At 56.8% G+C, this 13,388-nt stretch overlaps 1 protein-coding gene across 5 annotated transcripts in view; it reads left to right on the top strand.

Moving 5' to 3' along the window:
* Window positions 1-13,388, top strand: part of RAB3IL1 (RAB3A interacting protein like 1) — a 36,889-nt gene that overhangs the window by 10,099 nt on the left and 13,402 nt on the right. For 3 of the 5 annotated variants that reach the window (XM_077116005.1, XM_077116006.1, XM_077116007.1), the window contains exon 1: window positions 4,499-4,752. The exons of 1 other annotated variant lie outside the window; for it this stretch is intronic. In XM_077116005.1, the coding sequence (XP_076972120.1) occupies window positions 4,601-4,752 (152 nt within the window). In that variant the 5' untranslated portion in view covers window positions 4,499-4,600. Of the gene's footprint in view, window positions 1-4,498; window positions 4,753-7,323; window positions 7,394-13,388 lie in introns of those variants that run through there. One more of the 5 variants, XM_077116009.1, reaches the window with a different exon arrangement.

Genomic DNA, 13,388 nt, shown 5'->3' on the forward strand with positions numbered 1-13,388 from the left:
AGACATCACCATGTGCCTTCCCAGCAGCAAGAGGTGTCCTGAAGCCAAAACCCCAGCAGATGCCAGCCATATGCCTTCCCAGCTGACAGAGGTGTTCCAGATGGCATCAACATTTCTTGAGTGAAGATAACCTCTTTTTGGTACCTTAATTTGGAGATTTTTCATGGCCTTAGAACTGTAACCTTGCAACTCAATAAATTCCCTTTTTAAATGCCATTCCATTTCTAGTATATTGCATCCTGGCAGCTTTAGCAAACTAAAACACAACTCTACTGGACTTACAGTGTTTTTCTTATTAATTTTTGTGAACTAACACAGTCATTTTCTGGGAATATTTCCTCCAGGTTATTTGCCTTTCAATTTTGGTTATCTGGAGAGGAGCAGAGAGAAGTTCTAAATTTTAATGTAGACAGATATATTGATCTTTTCTGTTAAGATCTTCTCAAATGCCTCTAAGTTTAGAAAGTCTTTCCTTCTCTGGGATATTTGATAAGTGTTCACTTCTATTTTCTATGCACTCACTGCTGTAAATTTAATCTGCCCAAAACCGAGCTCTGATCATGCCACTTACTTGCTCAAAAATGTTTCACAGCTTCCCTGGAACCTCCAGAAAAAAGTTCAAATGCTCTAGTTTGGCTTTCAAAGCTTTTCTTGATCCAACCTAAGCCTGTCTTTCTAGCCTTTTCTTTGGCATCCTCGACCTTAGCCTGAACTCCAGCCAAAGTGAATAATTTGCGTATATCTGTAAAACCCTGGTCTTTCTCATCTCCAAGCCTTTCTTCCTGCTGGTTCCTCTGCACAGAAGTCCCTTTCTCTATGTCTACATAGTTAAATCGTGCTTATTTATCAAGCCCCACATCCTCTAAAACGTCTCACCTTACCCATCCTTCCTGAAGGGTGAGTGGTGGGGGGATAAGAATAGGTCAAACCTGTATTAAAATCCTAGTTCTCTTCATTTGTTGGTTTTTGGGCCAAATCCTTTAGCCTCTTCAAGCCCCAGTTCTCTCATCTTTAAAATGAGAAGAGAAAGCAATGAAGGACGCCAGTTGGTGGCTGCGAGGGTGATTGAAGTCACAAACTATTGGAATTATATGTCAGATAATTATATGTAAAGATCCTTGCACAGTCCAGCCCCACCCTGCATTCCACGATTTTGGAAGGGAGTTATCAGCTGTCCTGGGAGGTCACACCCTCCTCTACTAGTCTTGTCTACCCCTGAAGGCTCGGCCAGTTCCTGAATTCCATTACAGTCTGAGATTTCCTGCTGGGGAAATGGGAGTGAGCAAACAGGTTCATCCTCTAGGAATCCAGTCCTGCAACCCAGGCACCTGGGAAGGGTCTCCCACACCAATTTGTTTCCAAAGGAATCCTCTCCCTCCCATCTTCATTTGAGCACCCATGGCTTAGTGGCTGGGAAATGTCTACTAAATCTCCAAAGGAATTCGCCAGCCCCCTTCCCTTTCCACCAGCACCCCCATAACATGATGATGAATCAAGTGGAGCCAGGATAATCTCCCAATTTTGAGGTGGGTAAACTGAGGCTCAAGCAATCTTCCACATAGTTGTGTCAAGGACTTGTGTGTCTTCCTCAGCCAGAGAAGAGGGTTCATCAAGGGGCTCCAGGAGGCCTGGAAAGCTGTGTTGGGGAGTCTGTGGGAGCTCTGTCCCCAGAGCAGGAATCCTGGCTTCTCAGAGTCCCTACCCCTTTGTCCAAAAGTGGGTTACTGTCCTCTCTCAGAGGCCAGCAGGGAGCTTGGTGTCTGCGTATTCTCTGTGAACTTAGAGTACCGCACTTGGGGAGGTTTTTTGCCTGTGTTGTTTGGGGGAAGGGCAAGGATGACGATTCACTGGCTGGGGTATGTTTTGGGGGCTGGGGGTGAGGGTAAGAACTTCTTGCACAGTGAGAAGAGTAAGTTGAGAAGCAGGAGCTCTGGATTCTAGCCCCCTTTTATACCTGGCATGCTGCTTCACCTGGATGATGCACCTGGCCACTGCATACCCAAATTTCCCCATCTGTAAAATGGGGCTGATGGTAGATGGAACCCTCTCTGTCCTGGGATCTTAGCGCTCTCCAAGTTCTCCCCAAGCCCAGAGAGTCCTTGGGGCCTGACTTCATCAGGCTGGACTGACTCAAATCTCTGACACCATTTAACCGCCTCCACCCTCTGTCCTGCCCTTCCCCAAGGGGTCTGGGCCTGACTCCAGCTCTCCCTCAAGGTGGGGCTGGGCAGGCGGTGGTCTGGTCAGACCTTGGGGCAAGGGGGTAGGTGGGGCCAGACTCACGTTTGACCTCCCGAGCCTCTTCCCCTCTCCCTGGAGCCAGCATCCTCTCTCCTCCCTCCCTCTTGAAATATGAGCCCAGGGATCCAGGGAGAACTCTCACTGCAAAATATTCCATCCGGTTGTCCAAACATTCCGCACAGCTGCGGAGGGCAGGGCTGCCAGAGTCTGGCTCTGGGGAGCCCTCGGGCTGTTGTTTGCATGGAAATGGGGGAGTCCTTACTCTGAGCACCAGCTCCTGGCTGAGGGGGTCCACAGGGCTGAAGGCCCACCCCCAAAGGAAGAGCCCCCAGCCTCCTGCGGCTTGCCCAAAGGCCTCCCTCCGGGGTGCCCAGCCCCTGGCAGGGGGCATCGAGCTGCCTCAGCCAGGTGGGCATGGCTGCCCGACGCCTGCTGGCCGGGAGGTGGCTGGGCAGTGGAGGCGGGGGGCCGGTGGGTGACCTTGTGAACCTCCCCTCGTGACTGGGTTCATGGCTCAATGCCACCGGGAAGGGGTGGGGGCCAGGGGAGGGCGGTGAGAAAGGACGCTGAGATAGCAAACCAGGAGAGGACTCCCAGCAGCAGCTCTTACTGGCAAGCAGTCCCAGGCCCGGCTGCCTCTTGGCTCCCTGGACGGGTCTCCAAACCTTGGTTTCTTCATCCACAACAGGAGAGGGTTGAGCCTTTTCTGACTCTGCTTTTTTCCTAAGTCATCACAGCCAAGGCCAAGGTCCTCACAGCTTCCCAGCTAACCAGCTGTCCAGGAAGTAGCAAGTTTGATCTCATAGAGTCCCCGGAGCAGCTCTGACTCAGTTTCCCTCCAAGGAGGCTGCCTGGGGCTTGGCAGGAAGGCACCGACTCTGACCAATTCTGCCACTAGCTAGGCTAAGCCCCTTCCCCTCCTGCCATGTCAGGGCAATGGGGAGACACCCCCCGCCCCCCCGCCCCCCACCCCCACCTCCACCCCTTCACACATCCTGTTTTCCATTAATTGTTTCCAGGTGGGCCCAGAGGCTGCCCAGCAGAGGAAGGTGGAGGGACGGGAGAATTTAGCAGGGGTTCAGCGAGGACCAAAAACAGGAAGCGGGTGGGAGCAGGCCATGGAAAATTCGCTGCCAGGAAAGGGAGGCCAGCATCTGGTTTGCATTAGGCTGAGAGCTTCGAAGCCCGAGTGGGAGATATTGTTATCCCGGGCGGGGTGTGACTGCAGATCGGAACTGGCAGCTTCTCCGCAGCAGCCGGCCCCAGAGGCTGATGGGAAAGGAGAGGGAAGGCACAGGAGGAGGGACCATCAGTCCACACTGCGGCAGGCACTTCACCAACCTTTACTTCTTTGATCTTCACAACTTCACAGGAGAGAACTGTTCCCATTTTAGAGATGAGGGAACTGAGTCCCAGAGAGGTTGAATAACTCTTGTCCAGAGACTGGCACAACCAGGATTCGAACTCAGCCTAAAGGAGAGAGGGTGGCACATGCAAACCATCTCAGGGGTGGATCAAGGTTGACCGTGGGCCAGGCAAGCGGGCACTGAGAAGGATTTGATAAGGAGGGTGGGCCAGCCCTCTGGCCAGCCAGGGTCATTCCATTCTCATGGGAGTGCCCATCAGTTCCATGGGCTGACCACCTGTCTGAGAGCTCTAGCCCGGCACCTGTACAAGGAAGGAAGCAATCCACAGGGAAGGCTTCCTGGAGGAGGAGGCATGAGAAAAGGAAAATTCATCAGCAAGTGGGAGGCTGCAGACAGAAGAGATAATGTGAGGAAAGGGGGTATGTAGGGTGTGTTTGGGCGAAGCAGCTGGTCTGGTGTGTCTTAGAGGGTGGGGAAACTGAGGCACAGAGAGGCTTACATGCCCAAAGATTCACAGTCTGGAAGTGGGGTTTAAATCCAGCCTGTCTGACTCCAGGCCCGTGTTCCCTGCACACACAACCCCCACCCTTTTTCTTGGTGGCTAAAAGTTTTAAGGGGATTCCGAGGCTCACAGGGGCAAAAGGGGCTTGCCCGAGGTCACACCAGCTGCTAGTGGCAGGGCCAGAACAGGACAGGATCTTTCCAACGTGCCAACTTGGGCAGGTCTGGCTGAAGCCTGGGGCCCCAAGGAGGTAGTGGAAAACCTCCTCCTAGCCCTAGTCTCTGCAGGGCCTGCTAAGCCATGTGAGTTAATAATTATGGGGTTTCAGGAGATAGACAACTATCTAGGAGGTGCCTCCTTCACAGGCCGCTGCTCCTCAGAGATAGCAAAGGTTAGTGTGAGGCTCAGTCTGGGAGCAGGGAGAAAGCTCCGGCCATCTGCCCGCCTGGCAGTCTGCAGAGGGACCCTGCAGGGATCTGGTCTCCCCAGCATGGACAAAGTGGAAGAGCCCACTGGGTGCCCTGCCCGAGGGTCATGCCCCATGTACCTGGCCATCAGTGCAGGGACTGTCCGTTATGCCCCATTGGGCCGAGGCCCTGCCCTGGAGGGCAACTTGGGAGAAGAGCACTGGGACAGAGACAGGTGAGCCAAGGAGCTGGGACGAGGAGGGGAGGGGGATCTTGCCACTCTGCTGGGGTGTGGAGGCCCCAGAAGGTTGAGAAGCTGGACTCTGGACTGGGAGCTGGCAGAGAGCTGTGAGGAGTTTCAGGAGCTTCCTATAAGGGTCAGAGCCAGGGCTGGTGCTGAGCACCTTGTCCAGCTTGCCTGTTGTATAGGGGTGTAGGCTGAGGCTCAGAGAGGGCAAGACACTCATCCCGGGTCACACAGTTTGCTGAAAACAAACCTAAGTCCAGAACCAGGACTGAGTTCTCCAGGCTGGCTATTTCCAGCTCCTCATTTGCCTCCAAGGCTGGGTTGGGGGCCAGGGGTGTTTAGTAGCTCATAGGCAGAGAATATACGTTTACTTCTATCTGCCCCGACTCCTCGACCAGGTTCCTAGTAAGTGCTCAGGAACCCCTTGTGGCCTGCATGCATGCAGCAACAGCTTCCAGTGAGCTCTGGTTGTCTTTTTGGAAACCTGGCAGTAAAGGGTCTCAGCCCCACCATCCCTGGCTGTGTGATAACAGGCAGGTGCCTTGACCTCTCTGAGCCTGTTTTCAGCTGAGGAGTGGGGCTCTCTGGGCTGCTGGGACAGATGAGGCTGGGGAAGCCATGGTGATTGGATGCATAATTGATAGTATACTCATGGTCAGTACCTGGATAGCTGACATTCTGCTTCTGGGGTCATGACCCCACAGTTGACCTTCAAGGGCTCATAAAGGACCTTCCCAGCCCACCCTTTCTCCTGGGGTTGAAGACTCTTCCTCCAGGGCGGACACCTCCTCCACCCCTTATCTCCCATGGTCTGGGCTCCCATAACTTGGACCAGGGCTTATCTACCAAGTCAAGACTTGGAGGGTAAGGGACATTTACTGGGATCCTTTTCTCTTCTTCTCCCCCTTCCCCTAGATAGTGTACAGAGAAAGAGGTAGGAACACAGGCAGGTGCTCAAGACTTTCTTGGTGAAGGATTTGCATCTACAAACGGATGCTGACACCTGTTCTTGGCCAGGCTCTGTGCTGAGCCAGTGGCAGACGGGGGAACACAGGACTGAGGCGCTGGTCCCTGCCCCTAGAAAGCCACAGTCATGGAAACAATCGCCCTGTAGAGCGAAGGGCATAGGAGATCTGGGCTGAATGATTCTGGAAAGCCAGAAGGGATGGCATGGAGGGCTGCCCAGGTTGTTCACTGCACAAGGTGATGGACAGCTAAGGGAGGGAGCGGGCAAGGCCTGACATGCCACCTGCCCTCCACTCCCCAGTCCGATACGCTGGTCTGGGCTGTGCTTACTTGGGGAAGGGACACAGTTTTCTCTTCGGAACAGAGACCCCACGGGCTTGACAAGGTGCGCCCTGACCAAACGGTGGCCCTGGAAGTGGGGGCCTTTGAGAGTATGTCCCCCAGCCCTCATCTTTCACCAGGAAGGGGGCTAAGGCCTATGTCTGCACTGTTTCTCCTGGGTCCCCAGAGAGACCCTTGCCTGGTCCACAGGTTGTGCTCAGGGAGTGGTGGTTGAATGGATGGATGAATGGATGACACATGTCCCCAAAATGGAGATGGGACAAACGTAAGCCTGGGGCCCAGCATCTGGGGGCCTAAAAGAGGACTGCCCAGAGTTCCGGGGGGCATCTGTGGAAGGGGGGTGCCGCTCCCCCCAATACCTCCACCCACAGGGAGATGGGTGGGAGCCAAGGTCCCTCACAGGAAAGAAGAGGGATTGTGCTCTAACTGGATCCAGCCCGAGGCTGAAGCGGGAGGCTGATGGTCAGGGCTCAGGTAGGTGGGACAGAAGGACTGCGGGACAGGTAGACCAGTGGTCTGGGATTCAGGGAAAGGCTTTGCAGAGGATATGAGACCTGACGTGTGTGTGTGTGTGTGTGTGTGTGTGTGTGCGTGCGCACGCATGCGTGTACACTGCATTGTGGAGGGCAGATGTGTTGAGAGGCAGAAGAGGAGGGGTCCCTGTGGGGGGAGGCTGGGTAAGGCGGTTAGGGCAGAAGGGTTACTTCCCTCCGACAAGAGCTCCTAGGATAGGAAGGAGAAAACTCGTTTTGTTTTGGGGCCTGTCCCCTCTCCCCACCAGGCAGGGTGTGGCACAGGCACAGACCAGGGAGCCCATGGAAGGAGTGGCAGGAGGGCAGGGAGAGGGGTGGGCGGGGGTCCGCTGGCCTTAAGTGACAATCCGCGTGAGGATCGGGCAGTCGAGGGTCTGGGAGCCACAGCAGGTTCTTGAGCTGGAGGCAGCCCAGGAGTGCTTCTCCGTGCTGGGGCGCGGGGTGAGTGGAGAGGAGTCATCAGCTGGGCACGTCTGACAGCCGCCTCGGCGGCGAGGCGATGCCCCCACCCCCACCCCCACCTCGGGCCGCTCCCCCCACCCCCTTGGCCACGTGACCCGCGGAGGGCAGGGTCGGGGCTGAGCTGGGGACTGGGGACGGGAGGGCTGGGGCCCGCCCAGACAGACAGACAGGCGGCCCGGCAGGACTGACCCCGCGGCGGGGCTGCGGGACCGGCCGGGGCGGAGCCGGCGGCGGGCGTGGACGCGGCGCGGGGCGGTGCAGTGAGGACGCGGCGGCGCCGGGGAACGGACGCCCGGGCGGCCCGGAGGCGCCGCGATGTGGAGTGGGTAGGTCCACGCGCGCTCGCGGCCCCGCGCCCGGCTGGGAGGAGAGGCTGGGGATTCCCCCCTTCCCCCACCTCCACCCCTCCCACCCCAGCTGCGTGTGCGCTCCCGCCCCCCCCACCCCCACCCACCTGGACTGGGGCGGCGGGGTGGGGGGGCGCGTGGAAGCGCGAGGACCCGCGAGCAGTGTGGCAGCCAGGGAAGTGGGAGGCCACTCCGCGGGGAGGGAACCGGGCATCTCTTGGTCACAGGGGGGATGGGGAGGTGGGGGGAGAGAGCATAAGGGTTTCAGCGCCAGCTTCTCCTGTCTCACCAGGACTGCAAGTGAGGTGGGAGGAGTAAATCTGGGGCGCGCATCTAGAGGAGGGACACCCCAGCTGAAGGATGCCTTGGAAATCAGCTCAGTTGGGGCAGGGGCGACTGGGTTTCTCTGCCAAGGTCATCGGTCATGCTGATGTGTTGATGGTGGGGGGGAGGCGGTCCTTCTCCATCTGGGACTCCAGGAGCTGGGGTGGGGGAGCGCCCAGAGGTGGGGGTGGCCTCCCTGGGGGTGGACTCTGGGCCCGGCGCAAGTGGCCCCCTGTTGTCTGTTGAGCCCTGGGTTCTCAAGTGTGGGCCCAGCTTTCGGTGGACTTGGTGTGGGATCCCTGCCCCTTAGGTGCAGAAAGACGAACACACTTTCTCCTCTCCCGCTGCCTGGAAAGACCTGGTCCCCGGGGTGGGGGGTGGGGGTGGGGAAATAATGGCAGGAGTGTGGGGGTTGGGGAGTTTTTTGTAATGAAGTAGGTTTCAGGAGTGGTCCCTAGAACAGGGGCGCCTTCTGCAGCCACTGCAGAGGAGTGAGAGAAGGCCCCTGGGGAGGCGAGCAGTCTGGAGAGGAGTTTTCTGATACAGGCAGATCCACGACTTTCCATGGCTCCTGGCAAAAAAAGCTTGAGCTGAGAACTGAAGGGGTGATGGGGTTTCATCCCGTGCAGAGGGGTGCTGAGAAAACGGGCTCCTGGAAGAAGTGAGGTGTGGAGAGGGAGCCTCGTAAAGGGAGAGAGTGGAAACACAGCCGGGTGGGTGTTCATTGGAATTGTGCCCCAGGGAAGGAGGGTGAGTTTAGAGGAGAAGAAAGTGGTCAAGGCAGGTTTGTGGCGCCTGGGGAGGTTAGGGCAGGCCTGCCTGGGGTTAGGTGTATGTGCCGAGCAGCCTGAGCTGCAGAAAGGTTAGGACCCCTTGTGCTGGGTGGATCCAGGCAGAACACAGCTACTGTGTTGCTGAGGGTGTGACCTCACGTCTCTGGGTTTCTGGACGAAATGAGCTGGTTGTGGGGTGGGGAATTATTCAGGCCCAGAGAGTGTCCTTCCCTGGAGGCCCAAGCCAGACAGACAAGGCTGGGGGCCAGTCAATAGAGGGCTGGTGATTTTGAGGACAGGGTCAGAGACACAAGGGCCTGGAGAAGGCTCCAGACCTGCCTCCCTGCCCTGTCCCCAGGATCTCATGGATGCATCACACTGCCAAACTGGTTCCCGCTTTAGCCTCAGCAGAGCCCACTTCCTGTATGTATTTCTGGGGTCTTCCAGGGGGTAGCTAGATGCAGAGCACATAGTAGGCGTGCATTTGTAAATGCAGGTGAAAAGTACGAGGGGCAGAATGGAGGGCTGCACTCCTGGTGAGTGAGAGCAGAGTTCCCACCATATCTTGTACCCTGCGTTTTCCCCTAAACTTCATATTTTGAAGGCATTTCGAACTTTACAGGAAAGTTGGCAAAAATAATGCAAAAATAATAGAGAACTCCAATATACCCCCTTCGCAGGCTTACAGACTTTTAACACTTCACCACGTATGTTCACTGATAGAAAGCATGCAGTCTGTATCCCAGCTTTTATAGTTGTCTCAATAATGTCCTTTTGGACATTTTCTCCTCTATTATTCAGTCTGTTCTAGGATCATGATTTGCATGTAATTGCCGTTGTCCCTTTAGTCTTTTTTTCAAAATCGTGGTAACATATATGCATCATAAATTTCCCCACTCAACCCCTCACAAGCACACCGTTCATTGGCATTAATCGCATTGTCAGTATTATGCCACCATCGCCCCCACCCATTCCCCAAACTTTTCCATCACCCCAAATGGAGACCCTGCACCTGCGGCTTTATTTTTTTATTTTTTTGTATGCTGTATGGCAGGGGTCGCGTTTCATCCCTTTTCCATGTGCGTATCCCATTATTGCAGCGCCGTTTGTCGAATTTTGTTTATTTGTTTTCTTTCTTTGCTTGTCTGTTTTGTAAAGTGCATGGGCCAGGAATCGAAGCCGCGTCTCCCGCAAGGCACCCCATAGTCACTGGACTACCCTTGCACCCCTGCCCCTGTGTTTTTGTGGACTCCTCCTGTGGCTGTTGGGAGACAGGGATGTAGGGCGAGGCTTGCTAGTACCTGCCTGGGTGCCTGGTATCCTAGAGACAGGGCCTCTGCTCAGGGTCACACCTGCCCAGGTAACTCTGATTTAAGTTTCTTGTTCTTTGACCTCCCAATAGCTCAAGACAGCTGTGGGCAGGTTGTACTTGGAATTTGTTCATCCTAGATTGGGATGAGTCTGGGATTAGGAGCAGGTGACCTTGGCTAAATCTTTGGTGTCTTTGGGATTCGATTTTCTCACTTGTAAAGTGAGCCCAGGTATCTCTCTTGGGTGTCTGAGCTCTGCTGACAATGAGATCCTGGGGCCAGCTCACCCCCTTGGCTTCCTGAGAGGTTGCTCCCTGGGGGGTGGACAGCAGTGGCCCTCCCCACGTCCCAGCTTGACTGAACTGTGCAGGAACTCTGGTGGATCCTCTCCTCTGGGATTTTCTGAGCACGGGATCTGCGTCCTGTATCTAGTCGGGCTTTAAAACACTTCCCTAAAAACTTGGCTGCTCCACTTCCCACCCCCCCTGTGGAAAGCATCTTGGGTCCTTGTATGTCTAATATGGTGCTGGGCACTTGTTAGCAGAGGCCAGAGGTTGGCTCCGGGGCTGGTTTTCTGCCACTAAGTGGCCGCATGACATTGGTGCAGCCCTTTGGTCTCAGTTTCCCCACCTGACAAATGGGGCTAATAGTATCTATCTCTCAGGAGGGCCAGGCTCTCGTGGATTGCTCAAGTATGAGATGACACAGCACCAGGCTTCCAGGATGGGGGAATGTGTCTTTGGAGCAGGCAGGGTGCTGGGGACATCTGGGGCTGTAGGTGCCATTGACCCCGTGTGATCTTGAGCAAGTCACTCACCTGCTCTGAGGGCCTTGGCTACTCAGGGACCTGGACCTGGGAACTCCTACCCGTAAGACCAAAGTCACAGGGGACTCCAGGCTCTGAGACAGCATGTGAAGTAGGCCTGGGGTCCGAGGGTCCAGGCAGGTAAGCCTCCTTATTGGAAGGTGATTGTGAAACCCTCACGGTTGCCTCCTCCCGGCAGCCCTCCGTGACTTAACCTGCTTACCCCCTCCCAACAGATGGAACGCTCTTTCCTGGTGTTCCTTTATCAGCTCAGCCCCTCCTCACATTCTCCTAGTGTCTGCACAGGGTTTGTGCCCAACAGACCTTGAGAAGTGGGGGCCAAAATGAAATTGGTGATTATATGGATTGTATGGTATGTGAATATAACTCAGTTGCATTAAAAAAAAAACAAATGAGATTGGTGAGAAGGCAGCTCGGGCTGGGCTGGAGTTGGAGTTCCAGACAGAGGGGCTGGGCCAGGCTGGCAGGCCTGGGAGAGACTTGCCCAGACCCCCCTGCTTCAGGGGCTCGGTCCTCCCTACTTACCACCTCGACCCTCTGCTCCCCCTCCTGTGCATTCTCCCAGGCCCCACTGCTGCTCCTGATGTCCCTCCCCACCTGCCTCCCCCTGCCCAACCCACCCTGTCTCCCTCCTGTGCATCTGCCCTCCCTTGCCTTCAGCTCGTTGCATCCTGCCCTCCATGAAGCTTGAGACACCCCCTGCCATCCCGGCATGCTTCTGTTCAGATGTGATGCTGGCATCCCAGCCTCCTAGAATCTTCCCTTCTGACCCCTGTGGTGGCTCGATCGGCGCTCTGACCCTCAGCTCCTCTGGCATCCCCTTGCCAGGGCACAGGCTGGGCGTGTGCTCCCTTGGGGCTGGTGCTCTCTCGGGGGTGATGCTCCCTTGGGGGTGGTTCTCCCTTGGGGGTGATGCTCCCTCGGGGCTGCTGCTCCCTTGGGGGTGGCGCTCCCTCGGGGCTGCTGCTCCTTGGGGGTGGCGCTCCCTAGGGGCTGCTGCTCCCTCAAGGGTGATGCTCCCTCAGGGCTGGTGCCTCCCAGCATCCTCACCCAGTCCTGCCTATTCCCATTCAGCCACCTGCGGGACGTGCCACCTCCTAGACGCCTCTGCCACCCCCTCTCCCTTCCTCGAAGGGCCCCTCCCCGCTTGTTTCTGTCCTGGGTACCCTTGCTTTCCTCCTTCTCCTTCACTTTGGCTTTTAATTAATTCATTACTTTAATTTTTTCTTGTCCCCCGCTTCAGCCCCTGGGTCCTACCACGATTTCCCCTTCGGAGTATTTTTGTCTCTATGTGTCCCCTCCCAGCCCAGGCCCAGTGGCTTGTATGGCAGCCTGGGCATGAACCCCCCCCTCCACTCCCCCCCCCCCATACCACGCAGCATTTTGCCAAACTTCCTCAAGCCCCGTCTGCATCCTGCCTCACTTCTCTGAAACCACCATTCATCCTCTTCCCCCTTCTGCACCCACGGACTTCTCTGGGTGACAGGTCCCCTGCCGCGCCGGGGCCTGGGCTCTGGGTTCAGATCCCACCCCGCTGCTCTGCTCCTGCCCCACCCCCCAGCTCTGCTGCTGGGTGTTCCCGCCCAGCCCGCCTTCCCGCTCTGAACATCGTCACGGCCGGATTGGTGAGAGTGTCACCCTGGGACACCATCACAAGGCTCGCCCCCGGGGACAGCTGTGGATGCCTGGCATGGCAGGCTGGGGTGACCGAGAACTTGAGGCTGTGAGAGCTCATGGGCTGTGGGCTTTGAGCTGGGGGCCAGGTCTTGCAGGGCAACCAGAGAACGGACAGGAAGGCATTCCTGAGACCCCAGTGGGGTGCAGGACACGAGTCCCTGTGCTGTCAGGCTCAGTCCCCGGGGGGCCTTCCTGGACCACCCGTGGGTGCCAGGCACTGCCCCCCAGAGAGCTGGGCCTGGGGTCAGGGTTTTTGCAGACCGGATCAGCAGCAGCCTCACTGGTCTGGGCACCCTCCAGCCCTCCCCTTCCTATGCTTCCCAGGCTGCCCAGGCCTCACTTTCCCCCAGCTTATTTAAGGAACCCAGGAGCCCTTAACTCCGAGGTGACCTTACTTGGATCATCCTGGCACTGCAGAGGTGGTGGGACAGAAAGACCTTGTGGCCAGCTGGTCCGGCTGGGGCCAGGGAGGGTCCAGAGGCCCCTGGGAAGAAGAGTAGGGCCTGGCCCGATGGGGCTCATTGAGAAATCAGGACCACCGAGTGTGCAGGCATCCTCCTCATTTTGCGGGGGGGGGGGAGGGGGGACACAAGCCCTGCTGATCCATCTTGTAGCAGGCCTGGTGGGCTGAGGATGGCGGGAGCTGCGTTTTTTCCCCCAGTTGTGTGTGTTTCCTGGGGAAGTGGCCCATCGGGGCCTTTCCGGTCTGAGCTGCCTGGGGGCTTAGGCAGCGGGAGCTCGCTTAGGGGGTGTGTGTGTGTGTGGAAAATGCAAGCTGCTCCCCCCACCTCTGACCTTGACCAGTACTATCGCCTGCCTCTGAACAGTCCCTCCTCCCTGCAGGCCGGGAGACATCGGCCCCTGGAGCTCTCCTGGATGCTGAACTCTTTTTCCCAATGGCCATGACCTGGACTGAGAAGCAGTGGGGGGCGGGGGTGCAGAGGACCTAAGGGGCAGCCCAGGCCTGCCCAGGGAGCGGGCCACACCCCCTCCTGAAGGGTGCAAACCCAGGTTTTTGGGGCCTCTCGTTGGGGAGGCTGATATGTGTGGAGGATCCCGGCTCA

Source organism: Tamandua tetradactyla, chromosome 9, assembly GCF_023851605.1.
Source record: "Tamandua tetradactyla isolate mTamTet1 chromosome 9, mTamTet1.pri, whole genome shotgun sequence".
Lineage (NCBI taxonomy): Eukaryota > Metazoa > Chordata > Mammalia > Pilosa > Myrmecophagidae > Tamandua > Tamandua tetradactyla.